General features: G+C 38.6%; 1 protein-coding gene and 1 pseudogene across 2 annotated transcripts in view; one reads left to right on the forward strand and one right to left on the reverse strand.

Annotated features, from left to right (window-relative positions):
- Positions 1–27,274, reverse strand: part of LOC111153138 (RPGR interacting protein 1) — a 91,484-nt gene that overhangs the window by 5,085 nt on the left and 59,125 nt on the right. Inside the window, exons 19-22 of the mRNA XM_022511929.1 lie at positions 25,627–25,765; positions 15,580–15,677; positions 11,670–11,862; positions 1,128–1,212 (exon numbers count right to left, since the gene is read on the reverse strand). Coding sequence (XP_022367637.1) covers positions 1,128–1,212; positions 11,670–11,862; positions 15,580–15,677; positions 25,627–25,765 — 515 coding nt within the window. The remainder of the gene's footprint in view (positions 1–1,127; positions 1,213–11,669; positions 11,863–15,579; positions 15,678–25,626; positions 25,766–27,274) is intronic.
- LOC111153156 lies at positions 26,547–27,123 on the forward strand (annotated as a pseudogene). The gene has a single exon (XR_002640984.1). The product of XR_002640984.1 is annotated as a splicing factor 3B subunit 6 pseudogene (transcript).

Consider the following 27,274-nt stretch of genomic DNA (forward strand, 5'->3'; position numbering starts at 1 on the left):
TTTAAGTACACAGTGACACTGAAGTCAGATGCACTATTTATTTCTGTGGCTCCTTCTTCAGTCCTTTCTATGACTAATTGGAGACAAAGTAAATGCAAATTAAACAAATTTATTGGGCTAAAACACCAGCCCTGTATTATTTCTTACCCACACACTTGAAAAGGAGGCAACATTGCTAGATCTTACCAAAAGCAAAAAAAAAAAAAAAAATCCAAAGAGATGCCCACGTAAATTTGAATTTCAAATTTCAGCTGAATGGTGAATAATTTTCTTAGTATAACTATGTCCTGTGCATTTCATTGGGAGCTTCTAAATGGAGGCCCCTTCACACCAGAGGAATAACAGGGACACGTCCCTAAAATTGATAGTACGCCTTGAATTTACTTCAGTTACGTCAAAGTAATCTTATAAAGAAATAATTTTAAAAGTCTAAGCATGTGGGGGCCTGGGTGGCTTAATCAATGAAGCATCCAACACTTGATCTCAGCTCAGGTATAGATCTCTGGGTCATGAGTTTAAGCCTCGCCTCGGGCTCCATGCTGGGAGTCTTCTTTTAAAAAAACTAAATATGGGGGCGTCTGAGTGGCTCAGTCGGTTAAAGCCTCTGCCTTCGGCTCAGGTCATGATCCCAGGGTCCTGGGATCGAGCCCCACATCGGACTCTGCTCGGTGGGGAGCCTGCTGCCCCCCACCCCTGCCTGCCTTTCTGCCTACTTGTGATCTCTGTCAAATAAATAAAATCTTAAAAAAAAAAACTAAATATGAAATTACTATCATAAAGACATGATATTTAGTAAGCCAGCAATGGTACTGTGTGAGATATAAATTATCTGGGAATGTCAAAGGGTTTTGTCCATTCCTTACAGAGCACTGTCAGTATTCAAGTATTTGCTGTCACAAAAACAGTGTCATCAGCGGCTGTCACAGGTGAGAGAGGAACTACACTGATGAGATTCATCTAGTTTATCAGGTGGCTGCAAACATGAATTAGCTTCAAGGAGATGCGAAATCCATCCAGTAAGTTAATACAAAAGAAGTTATTAGAATATTCAATATCAGTGCAAAACCAAACTGAATTCCTGGGTGGATAATATCTCCCTTCTTTTGAAGTGGAAAGCAGATGCTTACCGTCCTTGCTCTGGATCTTGTTTCTTCAGCATGGCGAACAGAAACTGCCTTCGGCCTTTTTGTTCCAGTGGGTCCAGGTCTATCACTGCAGTAAGGATAAGACAGGAGAAAAGCGAAGAATCATACACTGTTGCTATATGGGCACTAAGACCTTCATAAGTGGCATACATAAAACCATGATAGAAAATAGAGATTGGCAATCGAGGGCTCACTGCAGGCCACCTGTTTTGGTAAATGAAGTTTTTGCTGAATACAGCCAACACCTATTTGTTTACATATTATCTATGGTTGCTTTCCAACTACAGTGACAGAGCTGAATAGCTGTGACAGAAACCATCTATCTGGTCCACAAAGCCTAAAATATTTACTACCTGGCCCTTTAAGAAAAAGTTAGTTGACCCTGATAAAAAAGAAGCCTTACAATCGGCCTGGAAAGCTGTTCGGCCATTGTGCCAAGATAAACGTGCTCCCACCACTCGCAAGCTGGAATAATCCCAGGAGACTGATTTCTTATGGCTATGCAGAGGTTTGAGTTTTGTAGCAGGTTCAACTCAAGGTGCCTGTCTCAACACCCACCCTCTCCCTTCTTCCTTATTTATATATGGGAACGCTGCAGCCTCAAATACATTAGCGTATGTTTTCCAGCCTCTTATTTAGCTAGGCTTGGCTGCAGCACGGTAAGTTCTGGCTATTGTGTTATGTATGCTTAACAGGCTCAACTGGGAAGCATCCTTCCTTTCCCCGGCAACCATGAAGGGTGACAGGCTCACCGAAAGGATGGAAGACAGGCGCTAGGTTGATCGGAGGGCAGGATAGGAGTTTGGACCCTGATAGGATCGCATATCCTCAGCCCGGGACTGTCCCCCCTCAGAATTCATTTTATGTAAGTAAGAAATAAACTTCTACCTCATATAAGGACAGGATATACTTAAGGGGTGGGGGGAGAAGGAATAGACAACAACAAACAGCTCTTAGAAATCTAAGACAAATTTTCAATGACTGGAAGTTAAGACTAAGGAAATCTGAGGGAGTACCTGTCTCGGTCAGTTGGTAGAGGTTCTTGATCAAGGCTTGTGAGTTTGGGCCCAGGCTGGGGGTAGAGTTTACTTAAAAGAAAAAAAAAAAGACTACACCTATTAAGGAGCGCCTAGCTGGCTCACTTGGTAGAGCAGGTAACTCTTGATCTTGGGGTTGTAAGTTTGAGCTGAGTCCCACATGTAGAGATGACTTTAAAAAAAATTATATATACATATATATATATGTATATATAAATGTATATATAATTTTTTTTTTTTTTTTTTAGAGAGGGGAGTGGGGATAAGGGGCAAAAGGAGAGAGAGAGAGAGAATCTTCAGCAAGATCCATGCCCAGGGCACCTGGGTGGCTCAGCAGGTTAAGCCTCTGCCTTGGGCTCCGGTCCTGGGATCAAGCCCCGCATGGGGCTCTCTGCTCAGCGGGGAGTCTACTTCTCCATCTTCCTTGGCCTGCCTCTCTGCCTACTTGTGATCTCTCTCTCTCTGTCAAATAAATAAATAAAATATTTTTTTAAAAAAAAGATCCATGCCCAGTGTGGAGCCTGATGTGGAGCTCAGTCTCACAATCTTGAGATCATGTCCTCAGCCAAAATCAAGAGTCAGATGCTTTCCTTCTAAAGAATGAATGGCTCAACCAGGAAATTAAAGAAGAATTGAAAAAATTCATGGAAACAAATGATAATGAAAACACAATGGTTCAAAATCTGTGGGACACAACAAAGTCAGTCCTGAGAGGAAAATATATAGCGGTACAAGTCTTTCTCAAGAAACAAGAAAGGTCTCAAGTACACAACCTAACCCTACACCTAAAGGAGCTGGAGAAAGAACAAGAAAGAAACCCTAAACCCAGCAGGAGAAGAGAAATCATAAAGATCAGAGCAGAAATCAATGAAATAAAAACCAAAAAAACAATAGAACAAATCAACAAAACTAGGAGCTGGTTCTTCGAAAGAATTAATAAGATTGATAAACCCCTGGCCAGACTTATCAAAAAGAAAAGAGAAAGGACCCAAATAAATAAAATCATGAATGAAAGAGGAGAGATCACAACTAACATCAAAGAAATACAAACAATTATAAGAACATACTATGAGCAACTCTATGCCAACAAATTTGACAATTGAGAAGAAATGGATGCACTCCTAGGGACATATAAACTACCACAACTGAACCAGGAAGAAACAGAAAACCTGAACAGACCCATAACCAGTAAGGAGATTGAAACAGTCATCAAAAATCTCCAAACAAAAGCCCAGGGCCAGACGGCTTCCCGGGGGAATTCTACCAAACATTTAAAGAAGAACTAATTCCTATTCTCCTGAAACTGTTCCAAAAAATAGAAATGGAAGGAAAACTTCCAAACTCATTTTATGAGGCCAGCGTCACCCTGATCCCAAAACCAGACAAGGATCCCATCAAAAAAGAGAACTACAGACCAATATCCTTGATGAACACAGATGCAAAAATTCTCACCAAAATACTAGCCAATAGGATTCAACAGTACATTAAAAGGATTATTCACCACGACCAAGTGGGATTTATTCCAGGGCTGCAAGGTTGGTTCAGCATCCGCAAATCAATCAATGTGATACAACACATTAATAAAAGAAAGAACAAGAACCAGATGATACTCTCCAGAGATGCTTTAAAAGCATTTGACAAAGTACAGCATCCCTTCCTGATCAAAACTCTTCAAAGTGTAGGGATAGAGGGCACATACCTCAATATTATCAAAGCCATCTATGAAAAACCCACCGCAAATATCATTCTCAATGGAGAAAAACTGAAAGCTGTTCCGCTAAGGTCAGGAACACGGCAGGGATGTCCATTATCACCACTGCTATTCAACATAGTACTAGAATTCCTAGCCTCAGCAATCAGACAACAAAAGGAAATTAAAGGCATCCAAATCGGCAAAGAAGTCAAACTACCACTCTTCACAGATGATATGATACTATATGTGGAAAACCCAAAAGACTCCACTCCAAAACTGCTAGAACTTGTACAGGAATTCAGTGAAGTGTCAGGATATAAAACCAATGCACAGAAATCAGTTGCATTTCTCTACACCAACAACAAGATAGAAGAAAGAGAAATTAAGGAGTCAATCCCTTTACAATTGCTCCCAAAACCATAAGATACCTAGGAATAAACCTAACCAAAGAGGCTAAGAATCTATACTCAGAAAACTATAAAGTACTCATGAAAGAAATTGAGGAAGACACAAAGAAATGGAAAAATGTTCCATGCTCCTGGATTGGAAGAATAAATATTGTGAAAATGTCTATGCTACCTAAAGCAATCTACATATTTAATGCAATTCCTATCAAAATACCATCCATTTTTTTCAAAGAAATGGAACAAATAATCCTAAAATTTATATGGAACCAGAAAAGACCTCGAATAGCCAAAGGAATATTGAAAAAGAAAGCCAAAGTTGGTGGCATCACAATTCTGGACTTCAAGCTCTATTACAAAGCTGTCATCATCAAGACAGCATGGTACTGGCACAAAAACACACACACAGATCAATGGAACAGAATAGAGAGCCCAGAAATAGACCCTCAACTCTATGGTCAACTAATCTTCAACAAAGCAGGAAAGAATGTCCAGTGAAAAAAAGACAGCCTCTTCAATAAATGGTGTTGGGAAAACTGGACAGCCACATGCAGAAAAATGAAATTGGACCATTTCCTTACACCACACATGAAAACAGACTCAAAATGGATGAAGGACCTCAATGTGAGAAAGGAATCCATCAAAATCCTTGAGGAGAACACAGGCAGCAACCTCTTCGACCTCAGCCTAGGAACATCGCCAAAGGCAAGGGAAGCAAGGGCAAAAATGAACGATTGAGATTTCATCAAGATCAAAAGCTTTTGCACAGCAAAGGAAACAGTTAACAAAACCAAAAGACCACTGACAGAATGGGAGAAGATATTTGCAAACCACATATCAGATAAAGAGCTAGTGTCCAAAATCTATAAAGAACTTAGCAAACTCAACACCCAAAGAACAAATAATCCAATCAGAAATGGGCAGAAGACATGAACAGACATTTCTGCAAAGAAGACATCCAGATGGCCAACAGACACATGAAAAAGTGCTCCATATCACTCGGCATCAGGGAAATACAAATCAAAACCACAATGAGATATCACCTCACACTAGTCAGAATGGCTAAAATTAACAGGTCAGGAAATGACAGATGCTGGTGAGGATGCGGAGAAAGGGGAACCCTCCTACACTGTTGGTGGGAATGCAAGCTGGTGCAACCACTCTGGAAAACAGCATGGAGCTCCCTCAAAATGTTGAAAATAGAACTACCCTATGACCCAGCAATTGCACTAGTGGATATTTACCCCAAAGATACAAATGTAGTGATCCGAAGGGGCACATGCACCCGAATGTTTATAGCAGCAATGTCTACAATAGCCAAACTATGGAAAGAACCTAGATGTCTATCAACAGATGAATGGATAAATAAGATGTGGTATATATACACAATGGAATACTATGCAGCCATCAAAAGAAATGAAATCTTGCCATTTGCGACGACGTGGATGGAACTAGAGGGTATCATGCTTAGTGAAATAAGTTAATTGGAGAAAGACAACTATCATATGATCTCCCTGATATGAGGAAGTGGAGATGCAACATGGGGGGTTAAGGGGGTAGGAGAAGAATAAATGAAACAAGATGGGATTGGGAGGGAGACAAAACATAAGTGACTCTTAATCCCACAAAACAAACTGAGGGTTGCTGGGGGGAGGGGGGTTGGGAGAAGGGGGGTGGTATTATGGACATTGGGGAGGGTATGTGCTATGGTGAGTGCTGTGAAGTGTATAAACCTGGCGATTCACAGACCTGTACCCCCGGGGATAAAAATATATTATATGTTTATAAAAAATAAAAATTTAAAAAAATAAAAAATAAATAAAAAAATTTTTTAAAAAGGGGAAAAAAAGAGTCTGACTGAGCCATACTTAAAAATAAAATCTTAAAAATTTTAAGGAAATTTCCCCAAAATAGAAAGGATAGAAGTGGGATTATACGAAGAAAATGAAAAAATGAGGGGCGTCTGGGTGGCTGAGTTATTAAACATCTGCCTTCAGCTCAGGACATGATCTGGGGCTCCAGGGATCAAGTCCCACATTGGGCTCCCTGCTCAGCGGGAAGCCTGCTTCTTCCTCTCCCACACCCTCTGCTTGTGTTCCCTCTCTTGCTGTCTCTGTCAAATAAATAAATAAAATCTTAAAAAAAAAACGAAAATGAGAAAATCAGAGGATTAATTTGGAAGATCAAAAACTCTACTAAGAAAATGAGAAAATCCTGGGGACAAAATTATCAAAGAAATGCAATAAAAATTCCCAGAACTCAAAACCATGGGCTTCCAGATTGAAAGAACCCCTGAATGGCTAGAACAATTACAGGAAAAATACACACATTATTCTAAAATTTAAGAATACTAAGGAAAAAGATAAAATGCTCAAGTTTTCTGGACAGGTAGAGGTAGTTTTCATACAAAGGTTAGACTCCTGGCAAAGATCATGGACCAACTGCTTCGAAATTCTGGATAAAAATGTTTTCAGAATACACTTCTATACTTGGGTCTAATTATCATTTGGCTATATGGGTAGAATAGATTTCATGCAAGATGATCGCAATGTACTTCCAATGTATGCTTTTTTTTTTTTTTTAAGATTTTATTCATTTGACAGAGAGAGATCACAAGAAGGCAGAGAGGCAGGCAAAGAGAGAAGGGGAAGCAGGCTCCCTGCTGAGCAGAGAGCCCAATGCGGGGCTCGATTCCAGGACCCTAGGATCATGACCTGAGCTGAAGGCAGAGGCTTAACCCTCTAAGCCACCCAGGCACCCCCCAGTGTATGCTTTATTTAAAAACTACTGGAAAATATGACCCATTAAAATATAAAAGTGAATCAATATAAAATATAAAAGTGGATGAAAGAGAACCCAGGAAATAAGAAACCCAGTATGAGAAAATTAAATCAAATTCTCCAAATGCCAGCAGCAGGATAATAGCTGAATGGTGGGATGAAGAGAGGTCTTCAAGGAAAAAAAAATTGATACATTCTTTGACAGGTTTGATTGTTTGAAAACTTGGAAAGGCTGTTGGAGGATGTGAAAAGAATTACAATGGCCATAATGAAGATAGTGCAAATGAAAAATTGAGACAAAAAATACAAAAAAAGGATTTTAACTATGGCATACTACTTGGTTTTGAAGAATTAATATTTACATATCCATAATAATAGAAACAATTAAGATTGGATTAAATAAAAGTTATGATCCAACTCTATGGGAAGAAGGAAACATGGGTACACCATAAGAGAGAGAAATTTTGTGTGTCATGATAGGAAGTCAGCAGATAATATCTAAAATTGGTGAGTCAGGAAGCTGTAACAGAAGCATTATTCAGAAACATAGAGTTAAATAATAAGAAATAGCAGAAAAAGTGAAAAGGGGTGTGGTGGACCACAGAGAATGGGGAGGGAAACAGGGAGTGATTTGTGTAGAAGGGATGGAAAAAGGGACTATTTCATTTAAATTAAAATTTTTCTAGGCCTATTTGATATTTTAAAACCATACACATAACCCTACTTATATTAATGGACAGATCATCCAAACAGAAAATCAACAAGGAAACAGTGGCTTTGAATGACACATTGGACCAGATGGATTTAACAGATATATTCGGAACATTCCATCCTAAAACAGCAGAATACACATTCTTTTCAACTGCACATGGGACAGTCTCCTGAATAAATCACATTTTAGGCCACAAAACAAGTCTCAACAAATTCAAAAAGATCAGTCATACCATGTATCTTTTTTTTTTTTTAAGATTTATTTACTTCAGAGAGAGAAAGTATACAAGTGGAAGGGGCTGAGGAAGAGGAAGAGAAAAACCCAAGCAGACTCCACACTGAGTGCAGAGCCTGACACCCCAAGATCATGGACCTGAGCTGAAACTGAAAGTTGGATGTCCAACCAATTTTGCCACCGAGGTGTCCCACCATGTATCTTTTCTGATCACAGTGCTACGAAATTAGAAATCAGCCACAAGAAAAAATCTGGAGAGAGCATAACTACATGGGGATTAAATAACATGCTACTAAACGATGAATGGGTCAACCCAGAAATCAAAGAGGAAACAAAAAAATACATGGGAACAAATGAAAATACACTGGTCCCAAACCTCTGGGATGCAGCAAAAGCTATTCTAAGGGGAAAGTTTATAAGAATACAGGCCTAATTCAAGAAGCAAGAAAATTTTCAAAAAACCACCTAATATTATACCCCTAAAGGAACTAAAAAAAAAGAACAAACAAAACCCCAAACCAGTAGAATGAAGGAAATAATAAAGATTAGAGCAGAAACTAAAAAAAAAAAAAACAGAAACTTTAAAAACCAATAGAACAAATCAATGAAACCAGGACCTGGTTATTTGAAAAGATGAACAAAATTGATAACCCTTTAGCTAGACTCATCAAAAAGGCAGGGGGACTCAAATAAACAAAACCAGAAATGAAAGAGAAGAAAAAACAACTGACACCACAGGAATTCAAAGGACTGTAAGAGAATATTATGAGAAATTACATGCCAACAGATTGGACCACCCAGAAGAAATGGACAAATTCCTAGAAACATATAACCTCCCAAAACTGATTCAGGAAGAAATAGAAAATTTGAACAGACTGATTACCAGAAATGAAATTGAATCAGAAACAAAAAAAATTTTCAAAGTCCAGGACCAGACGGCTTCACAAGTGAATTTTACCAAACATCTGAAGAAGCGTTAATACCTAGTCTTCTCAAATTATTCCAAAAAATAGAAGAGGCAGGAAAACTTCAAAACTCATTCTATGAGGCAGGCATTACCCCGATGCCAAAATCAGATAAAGAGAACTATAGGCCACTATCTCTGATGAACATAGATGCAACAATCCTCAACAAAATATTAGCAACCAAATCCAACAATACATTTAAATGATCAAGTAGGATTCATTTCCAGGATACAAGGGTATTTCAATATTTGTAAATCAATCAATGTGATACATCACACATCAATGAGATCATTTCAATAAATGGAGAAAAAGCATTTGACAAAGTCCAATATCCATTCATGATAAAACCCCTCAAGAAAGGAGGTTTAAGGGGAACATTCCTCAACATAATAAAGGCCATATATGAAAAACCCACAGCTAACATACTTAATGGTGAAAAACTGAGAGCTTTCCCCCTAAAACCAGGAATAAGACGAGGATGTTTTTATTCAACACAGTACTAGAAGTCCTAGCCCTCAATCAGATAAGAAAAAGGAATAAAAAGCATCCAAATTGGTAAGAAAGAAGTAAAATTTTCACTATTTTGTGGATGGCATAATACCATATATAGAAAACCCTAAAGATTCCACCAAAAAAAAAAAAACTACTAGAACTGATAAATGAATTTAGTAAGGTCACAGGACATAAAATCAATATACAGAAGTCTGTTGCATTTCTTTATTATTATTATTTTTATTTTAAGTAGGCTCCACACTGGCCTTGAAACCACAACCCTGAGATCAAGAGCTGAGGTGGGATTAAGAGTCAGACACTTAACTGATTCAGCCACCCATGTACCCCTGGTTGCATTTCTATACAGTAATAATGAAGCAACAGAAAAAGAAATTAAGAAAGCAATCCCATTTACAATTGCACCAAATATAATAAAATATCTAGGAATAAACTTAACCAAGGAGGTGAAAACCTGTACTTTGAAAACTATAAAACAATGATGAAATTGAAGATAACACAAACGGGAAGATATTCTATGCTCATTGATTGGAAGAACAAATATTGTTAAAATGTCTACACTAACCAAGCAATCTACAGATTTAATGCAATCCTTACCAAACTACCAACAGCATTCTTCACAGAACTAGAACAAACATTCCTAAAATTTGTATGGAACCACAAAAGACCTTGAAAGAAAAACAAAGCTAGAAGTATCACAATTTCCCAGATTTCAGGCTATACTGCAAAGCCAAAGTAATCAAAACAGTATGGCATTGGCACAAAACAGACACATAGATCAACAGAACAGAACAGAGAGTCCAGAAACAAACCCACGATTATATGGCCGATTAATTTTTGACAAAGGAGGGCAAAAATATGCAATGGGAAAAAGTTTCTCCAACAAACGGTGTTGAGAAAACAGGACAGCTACATATTAAAAAGTGAATCTGGTCGGGGCGCCTGGGTGGCTCAGTCAGTTAAGTATCTGCCTTTGGCTCAGGTCATGATCCCGGGGTCCTGGGATCAAGCCTGGCATCAGGGTGTACATTCAGTGGGGATTCTGTTTCTCCCTCCCCCCCTCCCCCTCTCCCCCACTTGTGCCCCCCCAAAATAAATAAAGAGTGAATCTGGACCACTTTCTTATATCATACACACAAATAAACTCAAAATGGATTAAAGACTTAAATGTGAGACCTGAAACTATAAAAATCCTAGAAGAGAGCATGGGCAGTAATTTCTCATACATCAGCCATAACAACTTCTTTCTAGATGTCTCCTAAGGCAAGCGAAATAAAAGCAAAAATAAATTACTGGAACTACATCAAAATAAAAATCTTCTGCACAGTGAAGGAAATAATCAACAAAACTACAAGGCAACCTACTGCATGGAAGATGGTATTTACAACCGACATACCCGGTATGGGGTTAGTATCCAAAATACACAAGGAACTGATACAACTCAACACTCAAAAAACCAACTAATTTAAAAATGGGGCAGAAGACACGAACATTCTCCAGAGTAGACATCCAGATGGCCAACAGACACAGGAAAAGATGCTCAAAATCACCCATTATCAGGGAGACGCAAATCAAAACCACAGTGAGATACCATCTCATAACTGTCGGAATGGCTAAAGAAAAGAAGCAAGTGTGGGCAAGGATGCGGAGAAAAAGGAACCCTCTTGCCCTGCTGGTGGGAATGCAAACTGGTGCAGCCACTGTGGATGGATCTAGAGAGTATAAGACTAAGTGAAGTCAGTCAGTCAGGGGAAGACAAATACCACATGATTTCACTTATGTGTGGAATTTAAGAAATAGAACAAATAAACAAAGGGGAAAAAAGACAAACCAAAAAATCATACTCCTCCTATAGAGAACAGAGGGTTACTGTAGGGGAGGTGGCCGGGGGGCACGGGGGACACAGGTGATGAGGATTAACAGGATGCTCATCTTGATGAGCACCCAATAATGTTACAGTTGTGGAAGCACTATGTTGTATGCCCGAAACTAATACAACACTGTATGTTAACTATGCTGGAATTAAAATTAAAAACTTAATTAAAAAATAATAAAAAACAAGAAGCTTAAGTAAAACCATATGCATATATCACTTTGATAAATAAAATGGTTGCATCCAACCACTGGAAGTGCAGAGCAGTTCTGACCCCTCAGACTCCTCTCCCGGCCAAGCACAAGGGATGCCTCACCTTTGCTGAAGTGAAAGTGGATCTCTTCTCCTGCCCTTGGCTTCCTCAGGGACACTGGGGTCTCCGTCTCTGACAAGGGTAGGCCGTAGAACTTGTACTCTACATACACCTGCTTTACATTTTCATCACACATCACTTCGGCCTCTGGGTAGAAGGCCAGGGAGACAATTTCAATACACATCTTCTCCGAACCCTGACAAGGAAAATATTTATTTATCCTATAGGTTAGCGATGCTTCTAGTGTTCCTTCTCCATCTAATGAACACGTTACTCCCTCAGAGAGCAATCATAGCCATATTCCATCTAACGTAGTCTTTTTTTTTTTTTTTAATTTGATGGGCAGCAAAGCAAAGTTTATTGAGCAATAGCTCAGAGCTCCAGCAGAGGGAGGGGACCCTCGAGGGTTGCCCCCATCTCCCATATCCTTGAGAATCAGTTTACTGGTCAACTGCTACCCAGAGCTTCCTGCATCCACCAAGTACTGGCCCCAGAGCAGGCTGCCGGAGCAGCCTGCCCCCTCATGGCAATGCCAGTCCTTCCAGCCCTGTTGCATTTGCTGCCACAAACACCATCCTCTCTTTGAACTGTGTCTGGGTCCATTTTATATTAGACACACCAGGGGGAGGGCAGACATCTCTCGAGTTTCAAGACAGAAGCTGAGGGCAATGTGAAGTCCTCCCTTTCCCTGGTGTGGCAGCAAGTCCTGTCATGACACTAGTAAGGGGTCAATCCGGGATGACCCCAACTGGCACAGTGCTCCCTTGTCATCTGGGGGTTCTCTCCTGTCCTCTAGGTGGCCAGGCCAATGCCCTCACTTCTCAAAGATCTACCCCCACTCCCATCTTCACCTCTCTTAGGAAGCAGGCGGAGCTCCTGGGCCTTCTCCTAGGAAGCCCAGGAGGCAGTATTTCTCAACAGATCTACTTCAGAACAACCTGGGTGACTCTTGAAAGCTACTTGATGCCCTCTCAACAGCCCTCGCACAAACCCTCCTAAAATCCCCACCATGAAAACTATCATGTTTTCCAAAATTTGGGTTTTGACATTTATGGGTCAGTTAGGTGGGTTTCACTAGCATTTTTTTTTTTTAAGTGAAAGAATAAGATAGGCTAGGATAGAATGGAATGGAGTAGAACAGAAAACAGGAGAGTTCATGGCAAATGATAAAGGTAAGCCCTGTTTCTCAAAGCTTTTGTTTATATATGATTATACTGGGCACATGTAGAAATGTATTTCTTATAGTGACTGACATTTAAATAACATAAGAGCCACTTTTAAATCACATTGCCTAAGGTGGTTCCTGACAATCTGTTTAACTTTTATTTTTTAATTTTTTAATAAGATTTTATTTCTTTATTTGAGATAGAGAATGTGAGCACACAGCAGGGGGTGAGGGGGTATAGGAGCAGAAGGAGAGGGAGAAGCCGGCGTCTCGCTGAGCAGGGAGCCCAATGTGGGGCTCCATCCCAGGATCCCAAGATCACGACTTGAGCCAAAGCTCAGACGCTTAACCAACTGAGCCACCAAGGTGTCCCTCTATTTAACTTTTAACATTTATGTATTGTTTATACACAGTAAAATACAAAACCTAAATGTACAGTTTTGACAAATATATGCAAGTGTGTAATCAACTCCCTAATCAAGATACAGAACCATCACACTAGAAAGTTCCCTAATCCCACTGTTGCAATTTTTTTTAATTTTAAAAAAGATTTTATTTATTTATTTTAGAGAAAGAGTGTGTGAGTAGCGGGGAGAGCAGAGGGAGAAGGAGAAAGAGAACCTTAGGCAGACTCTGCACTTAGCACAGAGCCCGACATGGGCTCAGTCTCACGACCCTGAGATCATGACCTGAGCTGAAACCAAGAGTCGGATGCTTAACCGACTGAGCCACCCAGGCACCCAAGTAAGCTCGGTTTTCATATTTAGTTTCTCAAATAGCATTGTTGGGTCCACAAGGTTTTTCCAGAAAGAGATCTTATTTAAGAGCCTCTAATTCTGAATAATATTTTAAATGTAATGTCTGAGTGTAGTTCAAAAACTTTCTGACCAGCTGACTGCTTTTCAGGTTCATCTGAGAGGTGGCTTGATTTAGAAACTTTGGCTGGAGATCAGCTCTTTTGCTAAGTATATCTATATCCTGGACACATTAATTAATCTTCTTCTCCTTCATGACCTCAAAGGTGTTATACTCCTATTCCAACATCTCATGGCTCTGATCCATCTTATAAGCATTTCTCAAGATACTAACTATGTAATGGCTGAAGAAAGATACAAGAGATAAAAGTTCAGAAGAAAATAGACTTAAGTATTTGCTATCTTAATTGCTTAAGGCTACTGATTTTGAGTGGCTTCTCCCCACTTCAACATACTTTAGTTGCCTAAAAATCCTCAGTACAAGTTCTAACTTTCAAGAAAGAGTTTTCTGACCTCTACAAAAGCAGGAATGATTTCACTTTTCTGAATCCTCACAAACCTTAAGAGTTTCTATCACATAATCTAACCACTTGATTCTAGGTCACACTATACTTATATTGTTTCTAATGAAGTTCATAATCCTCAATCAGATTTCAATCTTTCATTCAGCTACTCATTCAACAAATATTTATTGAGCACCTACGAATGTGTCAGGGAGCATCCTAGTGGATCAACAGAGAGAGAGATTGTTTCCTACCTCACTTATAACCCCACAAGATTCTAATACAATGATTATTAAATGTATCTGTATATATTTAGTTATATATCTATATCTCTATCTATATATATATATATATTTTTGTGTGTGTATGTATCCCCAGTTAGTTCCACAAGAGATCTGAGGCTGTAATGTTTAATAAATAATTGCAATTTCAGGTTTTATTTTATTTTTATTTTTTTAAAGATTTTATTTATTTGACAGAGATCACAAGTAGGCAGAGAGGCAGGCAGAGAGAGAGGGTGGGGGGAAGCAGGCTTCCCTGAGCAGAGAGCCTGATGCAGGGCTCGATCCCAAGACCCTGAGATCATGACCTGAGCTGAAGGCAGAGGCTTAACCCACTGAGCCACCCAGGCGCCCCTTATTTTATTTTTAAAGAAAGATTTTATTTATTTATTTGCGAGAAAGAGAGAGCACAAGGAGGCGGGTGGGGGCAGAGGGAGCAGAGGCAGAGAAAGAAGTAGACTCAAAGCAGGGAGCGCAACACAGGGCTCGACCCCAGGACCCTGGGATCATGACCTAAGCTGAAGACAGATGCTTCACCCACTGAACCACCCAGGTGCCCCAGCAATTTCAGGTTTTAAAGATTAGGTCAAAAACTTCAGAAACTGAATGATCTTTCTGAGCTTTTCCACAAGTAATCCTTTCCTCTTTTCCAGCCTCTACCTACCAAGGTACACCTGCTCTCCTTGGGTGGATTGAGGAAATGGGCATCACTCAAGCTGGAGATGAATCGTAGCACACAATGAAGGAGGCAGGCAAGGGATCCAAATAAAGGAGAATTATTGAAGCAAGTCCTCATTTATACCAAATCAAGATAGTGATCCTTTCATCAGAGACTGTATTAAGAGACTTCTATTCATTCACAATGTAAATTTAACTAAATAAATTTAATTTCCCATCAGGTTCATTAAAATTGCACCATTGGGGTGCCTGGATGGCTCAGTTGGTTATGTGTCTGCCTTCAGCTCAGGTCATGGTCTCTGGGTCCTGGGATGGAGTCCCATGTCGAGCTCCTTGCTCAGCAGGGAGCCTGCTTCTCCCTCTGTCTGCCTCTCCCCCTGCTTGTGCGCTCATTCTCTCTGACAAATAAATAAATAAAATCTTTTTAAAAAAATAAATAAAAATGGATTATTTTCACCTATGTGGCTGTTAAGCACAATATCATTATTTACAACCTTGTCCCACACTCAGTGATGACCCCAGTGTACTTACTGCCTTAGGACATTTCAGAGATACCGGTGTCACTATTTCATCACTATCTGTAGTTTGTGCTTCACTGACTTCAGAAGCCTGTTCACAGGATTCTTTATCTACAAGAGAAAAGGCTGCAATTACAGAACTATTTCCAAGCACCCTATCTAGCCCACTACCTACCTCTTCAATCTACTCTCTGGCCACTGGTTTTGAGTACCTAGATTTTGGCTTCATTTACTGAGAACCAAATCCTCTTTTTCGAAGATTCACTTATTCAGAAGCTTCCCAAACAAGGAGTTCACTTTTGGAAAGAAAGAAAAGAAAAGAAAAGAAAGAGAAAAAGAGAGAGAGAGAAAAAAGAAAGAAAAGGAGGGGGGGAGGGAGGGAGGGAAGGAGGGGAAGAGAAAAGAAGAAAGGAAAAGAGAGAAAGAAAGAAAAGGAAGGAAGGAAGGGAGAGAGAAAGAAAGAAAGAGAGAAAGAAAGAGAGAGAGAAGGAAGGAAGAAAAAAGGGAGAGAGAAAAGGAGAGAAGGAAGGAAGGAAGGAACAAAGGAAGGAAGGAAAGAAGGGAGAGAGAAAAAGAAAGGGAGAGAGAGGGAGGAAGGAAGGAATGGAAAGGAAGGAAGGAAGAATGGAAGAAAGAAAGAGAAAGAAGGAAAAATGGCAGGAAAGAAAATAGAAAGTTGGTCCTTTGGTAGGGACTGGAGAAAATGTCCAAGTCAAAAAAAAAAAGCAGTGTAATCACGGTATGGCAGATTATATTTTCCAGACAGGCTCAAACAATACCTCCTGTCCCACATGCTCTCTTGTTATGTGACCCTGATATTCCTAATATGTTTTATTAAACATTTGAAATTCCTTTTTGTAGGATGACTTTCATATCTTTTGCTCATGTTTCTATAGGGTTGTCTTTTTCTAATTGATTTGTAGGGATTCTGTATATTTTTTGAATTTGAGCCTTTTATGTGTTACATGTGTTGCAAAGATCATTTCCATTCTGTAGCTTGCCTGCTTAATCTTTTGCTAAACAGAAATTCTTACTTTTAAAGTAGTCAACTTTGGGGCACCTGGGTGGCTCAGTCAGGTCATGATCCTGGGTCCTGGGATCAAGCCCCTCCTCCTGCTCCCTGCTCAGCAGGGAACCTGCTTCTCCCTCTCCCTCTGCACCTCCCCCAGCCCCCCATGCATGCACATTCACACTCTAATAAGATCTTAAAAAAAAAAACAAGTCAACTATCAATATTTTCTTTATGACTAGTACATTCTGTTTTTTATTTAAGACATCTTTCCTTATTCTGAATGATGAATAATGATGCTATGAGGATTATGTACAAGTTTTTGGGTGGACACGTTTCCAGCTCTCCTGAATAGACGCTTAAGAGAATTGCTGGATCATAAACTGTATGTTTAACTTTTTTAAGAAACAGCCAAATATTTTTCAAAGTAGTTGTACTGTTTTACATTCCATCAGTAATGTATGAGGTTTCAATTTTTTCACATCTTCACTAACACATGGTACAGTCAACCTCTGGAATATATAAATTCTAGATGGTGTGTACTGGTATCTCACTGCTATATTATTTTGCATTTTCCTAATAACTAATGCTGTTGAGCATCTTTTTGTATGTTTATTAGCCATTCAAGAATATTCTTAGTGAGGGGCGCCTGGGTGGCTCAGTAATTAAGCATCTACCTTCGGCTCAGGTCATGATCCCAGGGTCCTGGGATCGAGTCCCACGTCAGGCTCCCTGCTCACCGGGAAGCCTGCTTCTCCCTCTCTCACTCCCCCTGCTTGTGTTGCCTCTCTCCCTGTCTCTCTCTCTCTGTCAAATAAATAAATAAAATCTTTAAAAAAAAGAGAATATTCTTAGTGAATGTCGATTCAAATCTATTGATCATTTAATTTATTTTTTATTTATTAATTTTTTTAAAAGATTTTATTTATTTATTTGACAGACAGAGATCACAAGTAGGCAGAGAGGCAGGCAGAGAGAGAGAGAGGAGGAAGCAGGCTCCCTGCAGAGCAGAGAGCTGGATGTGGGGCCCGATCCCAGGACACCGGGATCATGACCTGAGCTGAAGGCAGAGGCTTTAACCCACTGAGCCACCCAGGTGCCCCTATTTATTTAGTTTTTAAAGTAGGCTCCACACTTAGCGTGGAGTCCATGCAGGGCTTAAACTCACAATCCTGAGATCAAGACCTGAGCTGAGATCAAGAGCCAAAAGCTTAACTGAATGAGCCACCCAGATGCCCCTCTACTGACCATTTTAAATTTAGTTGTTTTTTTTATTGAGTTATAAGAATTCCTTACAGAATATAGATACAAGTCCTTTACCATAAATGCAATTTACAAATATTTTCTCCTCATCTGTAGCTGATCTTCTAATTTTCTTAATGGTGTCCTTCGAAGAGCATGCATTTTTTTTATCTTGAAGTCCAATTTATCAATTTTTAATTGTACGGATCATGCTTCTGATGTCATATCTCAGTAATCTTTGTTTAATAAGATCAAATAGTTTATTATCCCATGTTTTCTTTTAGATGCTATAGTTTTGGTCTAATATTTAGATTTATGATATATTTTGGTTAATTTTTGTATATGATGTGAAGTGGTCTAAGTTGGGTTTTTTTTTTCCTTCTATGTGGATATCTAATTGTCTTAGTACCACTTATGGAAAGATCAGATGTTAAATTGTCCTGGAACCTTTGTGGAAAATCAATTGACCATAAATGTAAACGTTTATTTCTTTTTTTTTTTTAAGATTTCATTTATTTATTTGAAAGAGAATGAGAGAGCACACGAGTGGAGAAAGGTCAGGGGGAGAAGCAGATTCCCCGCCGAGCAGGAAGCCTGATGTGGGACCCAATCCCAGACTCCAGGATCACGACCTGAGTCATGACCAACTGAGCCACACAGGCGCCCTAAACGTTTATTTCTTGATTCACAATTTTGTTCCACTGGTCTGTAAGTCTATCTTTATGCTAATACCATGCTGTCTGAATTACTGTATATTTATAGTAAGTTTTGAAATCAGGTAGTATAAAAATTTCAACTTCCTTTACAAAGTTGTTTTGGTTATTCTAAATTCTTTGCATTTCTATATAAATCTGGGTGAGAACTGCCATCTTAACAATTATGAGTGGTCCAGTCCATAAACATGGTGCATTTCTCACATTTATTTTAAACTTCTTTAATTTCTCTCAAGAACTTTTGTAGTTTTCTGTATATAGGTCCTGCATTTCTTTTTTTAAATTTATTCCTAAATATTTTATTCTTTTGGAATGGTACTTTTTTAAAATTTCATTTTAAGGTGTGCATTGATACCATATGGAAATATAATTGATTTTAGTATCTTGATTTATATCCTGTAATGTTGTTCACTTGCTTTTAGCTTTTAAAAATTTTTTGTGGATTTCTTATGATTTTTTAAATACAAAATCATGTCAATTGCAAATAAAGGCAGCACTACTTCTTTCTTTCCTATTGGTATGACTTTACTTTGTTTTTCTTGCCTTATTACAATGATTGAAATCTCTACTACAATGTTCAGACATGATAGTGAAAGCAGACATAATTTCTTTGTTCTCAGTGTTAAGAGAAAAAAGCATTCAGTCTTTACCACACGATAAGATGTTAGCTATAGGTTTTATTATTCTTTATTAGTTTGAAGCAATTCTCTTCTACCTAGTTTGGTGAGAGTTCTTATCAAGAATGGGAGATGGGGGGCCCCTGGGTGGTTCAGTCAGTTGAACGACCATCTCTTGGTTCCAGCTATGGTCATGATTTCAGGGTCGTGGGACTGATCCTGCATTGGGCTCTGCCCTCAATGTAGAAGTCTGCTAGAGATTCTCTTTCTTCCTCTCCTTCTGCCCCTCCCCCTGCTCACACTCTTTCTCTCTCTAAATAAGCAAATAAGGGGTGCCTAGGTGGCTCAGTTGTTAAGTGTCTGCCTTTGGCTCAGGTCATGATCCCAGGGTTCTGGGATTGAGCCCCACACTGGGCTCCCTGCTCGGCGGAAGCCTGCTTTTCCCTCTCCTGCTCCCCCAGCTTGTGTTCCCTCTCTCACTGTCTCTTTCTGTCAAATAAATAAATAAAATCTTAATAAATAAATAATTTAAAAATCTTCAACAACAAATATGAATGGGAGTTGGATTTTGTGATAGGCTTTTTTCTCTATTGAGATCATAAAGATTTTATTCTATTAATACAGTGTATTAAATCAATTTTCTCCTGTTAAACTAAATTTGCATTCCAGGAATAAATCTCAGTTGATTATGGTGAGCAAACCTTTTAATATTTTTATATTTTGTTGGATTGGTTTGCTAATATTTCATTTAGGATACTGCATCTATGTTCATATTGAATAGTAGCCTATAGTTGTCTTTTCTTTTTATGTTTTAGGCTTACTTTGGTATTAAGACAATACCACTTTATAACCAAATCGGTTAGAAAGTTTCCCTTGCTCTACTATTCTCAAAAAGAGACTATGAAGGATCAGCATTTTTTCTTCCTTAAATATTGATAGACTTCATCAGTGAAGTCATCTGGAACTGAACTTTTTTATTTGGGAAGATTTATGACTAATTCTTGTCTGTACTTTTCATATGTCAACACTGATCTTCTATTTCTTCTTGAGTCAGTTCTAGTAATTTGTATCTTTCTAGGAATTTGTCTTTTCTATCTAAATTGCATAAAGTTGTTCATAATATCATTTTATAATCCATTTATTGTAGAGTCTATAGTGGCTTCACATTGATTCCAGATTTTGCTCATTTGTGTCTTTGCTCTTTTTTTTTCTTGATCAGCAATATCAATTAATTGCTTCTCAGCTCAAAATAAAAACTACATCACCTGCTCTGCAATGACAGAGTTGGACCCTATACATTTTTCTTCTTTGCCAGCTGGCACCATGTTACGTTTTGTCAGTAGACAGCACAAAACAATCACTGGAGGAGGAAAATGTTTCTCTTCCTGGTTCCAGTACACAGGCAGACTCCTGCAGAAGAGGACTTTGCTCCTACAACAGGCTTCTGTAACTTAGTGCCTTCTCCAGCAGCTCACAGTCTCCTGCAGAACACATTCCTAGTAGCACATGGTTTCTGCAACAACCAGTTCTAGCAGTTTCCAGGGGCCTGCAGTACATGGGACCTCCCTGTGGGCAGTTCTCCTGGTATACCCTTCCCTTCCCCATGATCCTCCAGCCAAAGTAGCTTTGCAGTGAAATGCCACTGGTATGGAACCTCTTTGAGAATGGTTTACTTGCAGTGTTCCAAAGGTCAACTTCACAGTTTCTTGGGAGTTCTGATGTACAGGCAGAGCACATTTCTGTGCCATTCAATAAAATATGACTTCACTCCAGAGAAGTCTGGTTTTCAGCTCTGAAAGGAGTTGTCTCCCAGACCTCTCTCTTCTTTAGGTATTCTGTCTCAGCTCTGGGGATTAATGGATGCTCTTTAAATCTGCTCTTCTTGTATTTTTTAGAGTTCTTTTTACTTCTTATTAGTCAATCATCACCCACCTCCGCCCAGTTCAATCTCCTGTTATAGTCAATAACTCTTTAAACTTCTATTCAAATTACTAAGCAATTTCTTGATGGATCTTAATTAGCATAGTTATTCTAGATAAAAGCTTATGAAATTTTTGTTGTTGTTTTCCTTTCTTTTTAAGGCTTATCAAATTTGTTGATCTTTTCAAACTAAGTTGGCTTCATTGATTTTCTCTATTCCTTTCTGTTTCATTGATTTCTCCTCTTATCTTTATTATTTCTTTCTTTGGGTTTGATTTTTCTTGCAGAGGTTGTCACTGCAGAATATCACCTCATAGTAAATTGTGGCAAGAAGCTCTCTTCAGTTTTGGTCATCAACTGGAGGCTGGCATACCTGTTCTTTTATTATTATTATTATTATTATTATCATTAACATATAATGTATAATTTGTTTCAGGGGTACAAGTCTGTGAATCATCAGTCTTACACAATACACAGCACTCACCACAACACATACCCTCCCCGTGTCCATCCCCCAGCAATCCCATCCCTCCCACACACCTCCACTCAAACAACCCCCAGTTTGTTTCCTGAGACTAAGAGTCTCTTATGGTTTGTCTCCCTCTCTGGTTTCTTCTTTTTAAATTTTTCCTCTTTTCCCCTATGATCCTCTGCCTTGTTTCTCAAATTCCATATGTCAGTGAGATCATATGATAATCGTCTTTCTCTGATTGATTTATTACACCTAGCATAATACCCTCTAGTTCTATCCATGTCATTGCAAATGGCTAGATTTCATTTTTGATGGCTGCATAATATTCATATCTATTTATCTATCTATCTATCTATCTATCTATATACCATATCTTCTTTATTCATTCATCTGTTGATGGACACCTGGGCTCTTTCCATATTTTAAGCCCCACAAGCTGACATTTTTGCTTTATACAGTCATTTAAACTAACCCATATTCTTGGCTTTTCATTCCTGTTGCATCTTTGTGTTTCTTCCTGGGATAACTTTCCTTCAGCCTAAAGAAGAACCTTAAAATGTAGCTTGGAAGCAAACTCTCCCTTTTGGTTTGTTGTTAAATGTCTATTCTGTTTTCATTCTGGAAGAATATTTTTGTCATATAAAGAATTCTTTGTTGGCAGTTAATTACTTTCTTTTGGCATACTGAAGGCATCTTGCCATTGATTTATGGCCATAGTTGCAATTATTGACAAGTCGGTTATCCATCTTACCAATGGACCCATGGCTATCTTTTTCTTTTATTTATTTTTTATTTAAAAAAAATTTTTTTAAGTAGGCTCCACACCCAGCAAGGAGGTGGAGCCCAACACAGGGCTTGAACTCATGACCCTGAGATCAAGACCTGAGCTAAGATCAAGAGTTGGACAGTGGAATGCCTGGGTGGCTCAGTTGGTTAAGTGGTTGCCTTCAGCTCAGGTCATGATCCCAGTGTCCTGGGATTGAGTCCCACATCAGGCTCCATGCTTGGCAGGGAGGCTGCTTCTCCCTCTGCCTGCCGCTCCTCCTGCTTGTACTCTCATGTGCTCTCTCTCTCTAGCAAATAAATGAATAAAATCTTTTTAAAAAGGAGATAGAGTTCAACACTTAACTGACTGAGCCACCCAAGTGCCCCTGTTGTTTTCTTTTAGATGGATGCTTTTAACATTTTCTACTTGATTTTATTTTCTGCATTTTGACTCTGATATGTTTAGATCTGAATTTTTTAAATTTAAATTTCAGTATTTTTAACTAATCCCTACACTCAACATGGGGTTTGAAACCATAACTCAGGTCAAGAATGACATGCTCCACCAATTGAGCCAGCCAGGCTCCCCATATCTGTATTTTTTTTTAACTTATCCTACTTTCATTGAATTTCATTTCACTGAACCTTAATATCTTCTATTAGTTCTGGAAAAATCTAAGTCATTATTACTTTAAATATTGCCTCTGCCCCCTTCTTTCTCTTCTACATTTAATTAAATATAGTTTAGACCTCTTCATTTTACCCTTTATGCTGTCTTCTCCTCTTTTGTATTTTCCACCTTGTTGTCTCTCCTTGCTTTATTCAGAGTATTTTTAACAATTCTCACTTCAGTTGTATCTAATCTGTTTCTGACACATCTATTCCTCTGATAAATTTCTGTATTGAACAGTTCTATAATTTTTTTTAAAGATTTTATTTATTTATTTGACAGACAGAGATCACAAGCAGGCAGAGGCAGGCAGAGAGAGGGGGGGAAGCAGGCTCCCCGCTGAGCAGAGAGCCCGATGCGGGGCTCGATCCCAGAACCCTGGGATCATGACCTGAGCCGAAGGCAGAGGCTTTAACCCACTGAGCCACCCAGGCGGCCCTATAATTTCTTTTTAAAAAGAATTTATTTACTTATTTGACAGAGAGATTGAATGTGAGCCAGGGGGAGAGGCAGATGGAGAGGGAGAAGTGGAATTCCCACTCAGCAGGAGCCCAACGTGGGGCCTGATTCAGGAACCATGTGATCATGACCTGAGCTGAAGGCAGCTGCCCAACCTACTGAGCCACCCAGGCTTCCCAGTTCTATAATTTCTACTGATACACTTACAATTTTGCAACATATTTTTGTAAAGTCTTTGTGATTCGGGCAAAAAGACCATAAATGAATGCCAAAATTATCAAGTGAAATTTGATGAGGAAAATGATATTTATATAGTCTCAAAATATCTTCTCATAGATTACTTAATAATTACAGAGGTAAAAATGATAACTTTTGAAAAAATCTGGCAGATGCTTTCTTCACCAAGTGATAAAAGTTAACATCACCAATAATGGGACAAACTGACACCATGTACCTCCTAATGTGATAGAATGAGGAGGACACAATATCACTTTTGTGGTATTCCTGTAAAAAAAATTTATAACCTGAATCTAATTACAACTCTTTTTTTTTTTTAAGATTTTATTTATTTATTTGACAGACAGAGATCACAAGCAGGCAGAGAGGCAGGCAGAGAGAGAGGAAGGGAAGCAGGCTCCCCACTGAGCAGAGAGCCCGATGCGGGGCTCGATCCCAGGACCCTGGGATCATGACCTGAGCTGAAGGCAGAGGCTCAACACACTGAGCCACCCAGGCGCCCCATGAATCTAATTACAAAGAAACATCAGAGAAATCCAAACTGAGGAACATTCTACACAACAGCTCACCTATACTCTTCAAAAATGTCATTTGTCAGGAAAGATGAAGATGAGGAACTGTTCTAGATTAAAGGAAACTGAAGAGATATAACCAAATGCAATGTATGATTCTGGGTTAGATAAGAAGGAAAAAAAAAGACTGCTAATAATGGACATCATTGGTACAACCAGCAAATTCTGAGAATGGACTGGACATCAGGTACTATGTATCTATGATAAGTTTGCAAACTTGATAACTTGAATGTGGTCATATAATTTCCTTTTCCTTGCTGAAATATAGCAGTAATGGGAGGTGAGATGTACAACTTATACTCCAATGCTTAAAAGATAAAGCGGAAAGTGGGGAAAATGCTAGAAGTTGGTGAATTTGTGTGAATTTGTATGTATATGAATTTTTCTGTCCTAGTCATGCAGCTCTTATGTAAGTTTGAAATTCTTTAAAGACAAAGTTTTTTAAAAAACTTATGATCTCAATTTTTTTCATAGCTCCAGTTCTTTATTGACATTTTAAAGTTCAGCTTTTATCTCCATGAAGCTAGCAAGCACTGTCTGATAATTCTGGTATCTGGAGTCCTGGTGGGCACTGGGTCAGCCCTTGTCTCTCTAGCCCTGCAAGTGCCCAGAGCACAGTGCTACCTCTCAGAACATAAGAGACTCAGCCTGGTGCTGACTTCTGAGTCCTAGACCAAAGTGGGCAATTCTGCCCAGGGTAGACATCTTCCTATGATGTGAAGACACCAGATTCAGACTACATCCTCTTTCTCCACCCCAAAAGTCCACCAAAAGCATGATTCTGTCTCTCCACTACTTCTCTGAGACTGGAAATGTCTCAGAGCTGAAGCAGTACCAGCTCACTTCTCTGAGCTTCGGTCATCTCCCTGATTGAGCTAGGTAATTCTTCCCTCTCTTATGGACTATTTAATGCTTTTAAGAAATGTTAAGATCTTTAAAAAATATATTAACTTCACCTTTTTGGTTGTCATCAATGCAGGAGTTGGTCTGAATTATGTAGTTTGCCCATACTATAACCTGAAACCATGTCTACCTTTCACTGTAACACAAAAAAGCTTTGCCTTAATTAAAAAAATTTGGATCAACATCACAAATAAGCCAACCACACTCTTTTTCCTATTTCTTTGTAACTATAACACACAAGAAATACTTGCTAGATAACTAAACTGGCAAGCTAACTAACTTGAAATACACAGAAAGCTACTTTGAGAACTCCAGACTTGGTTGGTCTAACCCGCACACTTGTAATGTAAAACTAAGCCTAGGATCTTCAGTACTCATTTTCCATGAAAAGTTTATCAATGCAAGATGAAAATAATTAATAACTGGCTTGAGAAAATAATCTAGTGATTAAACAGGAAATTGGATTTTAAAAAGACAATACCATTTATAGGATTTAGGGCTTCTTTCTGCAGCACTGCTGAGTGGGATGATGTCATTTCCTCTTCCTTTTGCTGATTTTTTAAACCATCATCTCTGGAGCTCTTAAGCCCTGAGAACTTCCATTCAGTGTAGTTCACCTGCTTCAGAATAAAGACAACAAATATAATTACAGTTGGCCCTTGAACAACAGGGAGGTTAAGGGCACCAAAAATCTGTATATAACTTCTGGCCCCCATTCTAAACTGAACTACTAATAACCGACTGTTGACCAGAAACCTTACCAATAACATAAACAGTTGATTAATGCATTCTGTATGTTATATGTATTATATACTATATTCTTACAATAAAGGAAGATAGAGAAAAATGTTATTAAGAAAATCATAAGGATTATCAGGAATAGCCAAACTATGGAAAGAGCCCAAATGCCCATTGACTGATGAATGGATAAAGAAGATGTGGTTTATATATACAATGGAGTATCACTCAGCCATTAAAAGAACTAAATCTTGCCATTTGCCACAATGTAGATGGAGCTGGAGTGTATTATATTAAGTGAAGTCAGTCAGTTAGAGAAAGACAAATACCATACGATTTCACTCATATGTGGAATTTAAGAAACAAAAAGATGAACGTATGGGAAGGGAAAGAAAGAGAGGGAAGGACACCACAAGAGACTCTTAACAATAGAGAACAAACAAAAGAGAAACAATAAGGGTTGACGGAGAGAGGAAGATGGGTGATGGGTATTAAGAAGTCCACTTGTGGCAATGAGTACTGGGTGTTACATGTAAGTGATAAATCACTAAATTCTACTCCTGAAACCAAAATTACATGTATGCTAACTAACTAGAATTTAAATAAAAATTTGGGGAAAAAAAGAGTAGAGCTCCAGAGGTGTCCAGAGGAATGCTAGTGTTTGCTGCGGCAACCTTATCAGCCCACCCAGATGGCAATGCAAGCAGCCAAGAGGGGGAACATTCGACTTCCACCTGAAGTAAACTGGGTTTTATACATAAGAAATTCACCATACAAAATCACAGCTGAAGAAATATATGACATATTTGGGAAATATGGTCCTATTCATCAAACCCAAGTGGGAAACACACCCAAAACTAGAGGAACAGTTTATGTGGTCTATGGAGGTATGTTTGATGCCAAGAATGTATGTGATAACCTTTCAGGATTCAATGTTTATAACAGATACCTGGTGATTTTGTACTATAATGCCAACAGGGCATTTCAGAAGATGGACACAAAAAGGAAGGAAGAGCAGCTGAAGATTCTCAAGGAGAAATATGGCATCAACACAGATCAACCAAAATAAACATTTTCTGCATTTTCATTTTAGACTAAATGACCATCTTCACCCTTTTCCTATTTTTAATTAAAGCTGAATGTTGTAATTTCTTATTTGAGATTCAAAAGGACCTGCTTGAAACTTTGATATGTATTAGAATATGTTATGGGAATAAACTTGTAACTTATAAAAAAAATTAGGAAAAAAGTTATAAGGAAGTGAAATACATTCATAATACTGTATTTATTGAAAAAAACCCTCATGTATAAGTGGATCTACGTAGCTCAAATCCATGTTGTTCAAGGGTCAACTGTATATATATATTGTATAATTATAATCATTTCATAAA

This window comes from Enhydra lutris, unplaced genomic scaffold (genome assembly GCF_002288905.1).
Source record: "Enhydra lutris kenyoni isolate GAN:26980312 unplaced genomic scaffold, ASM228890v2 scaffoldscaffold31, whole genome shotgun sequence".
Lineage (NCBI taxonomy): Eukaryota > Metazoa > Chordata > Mammalia > Carnivora > Mustelidae > Enhydra > Enhydra lutris.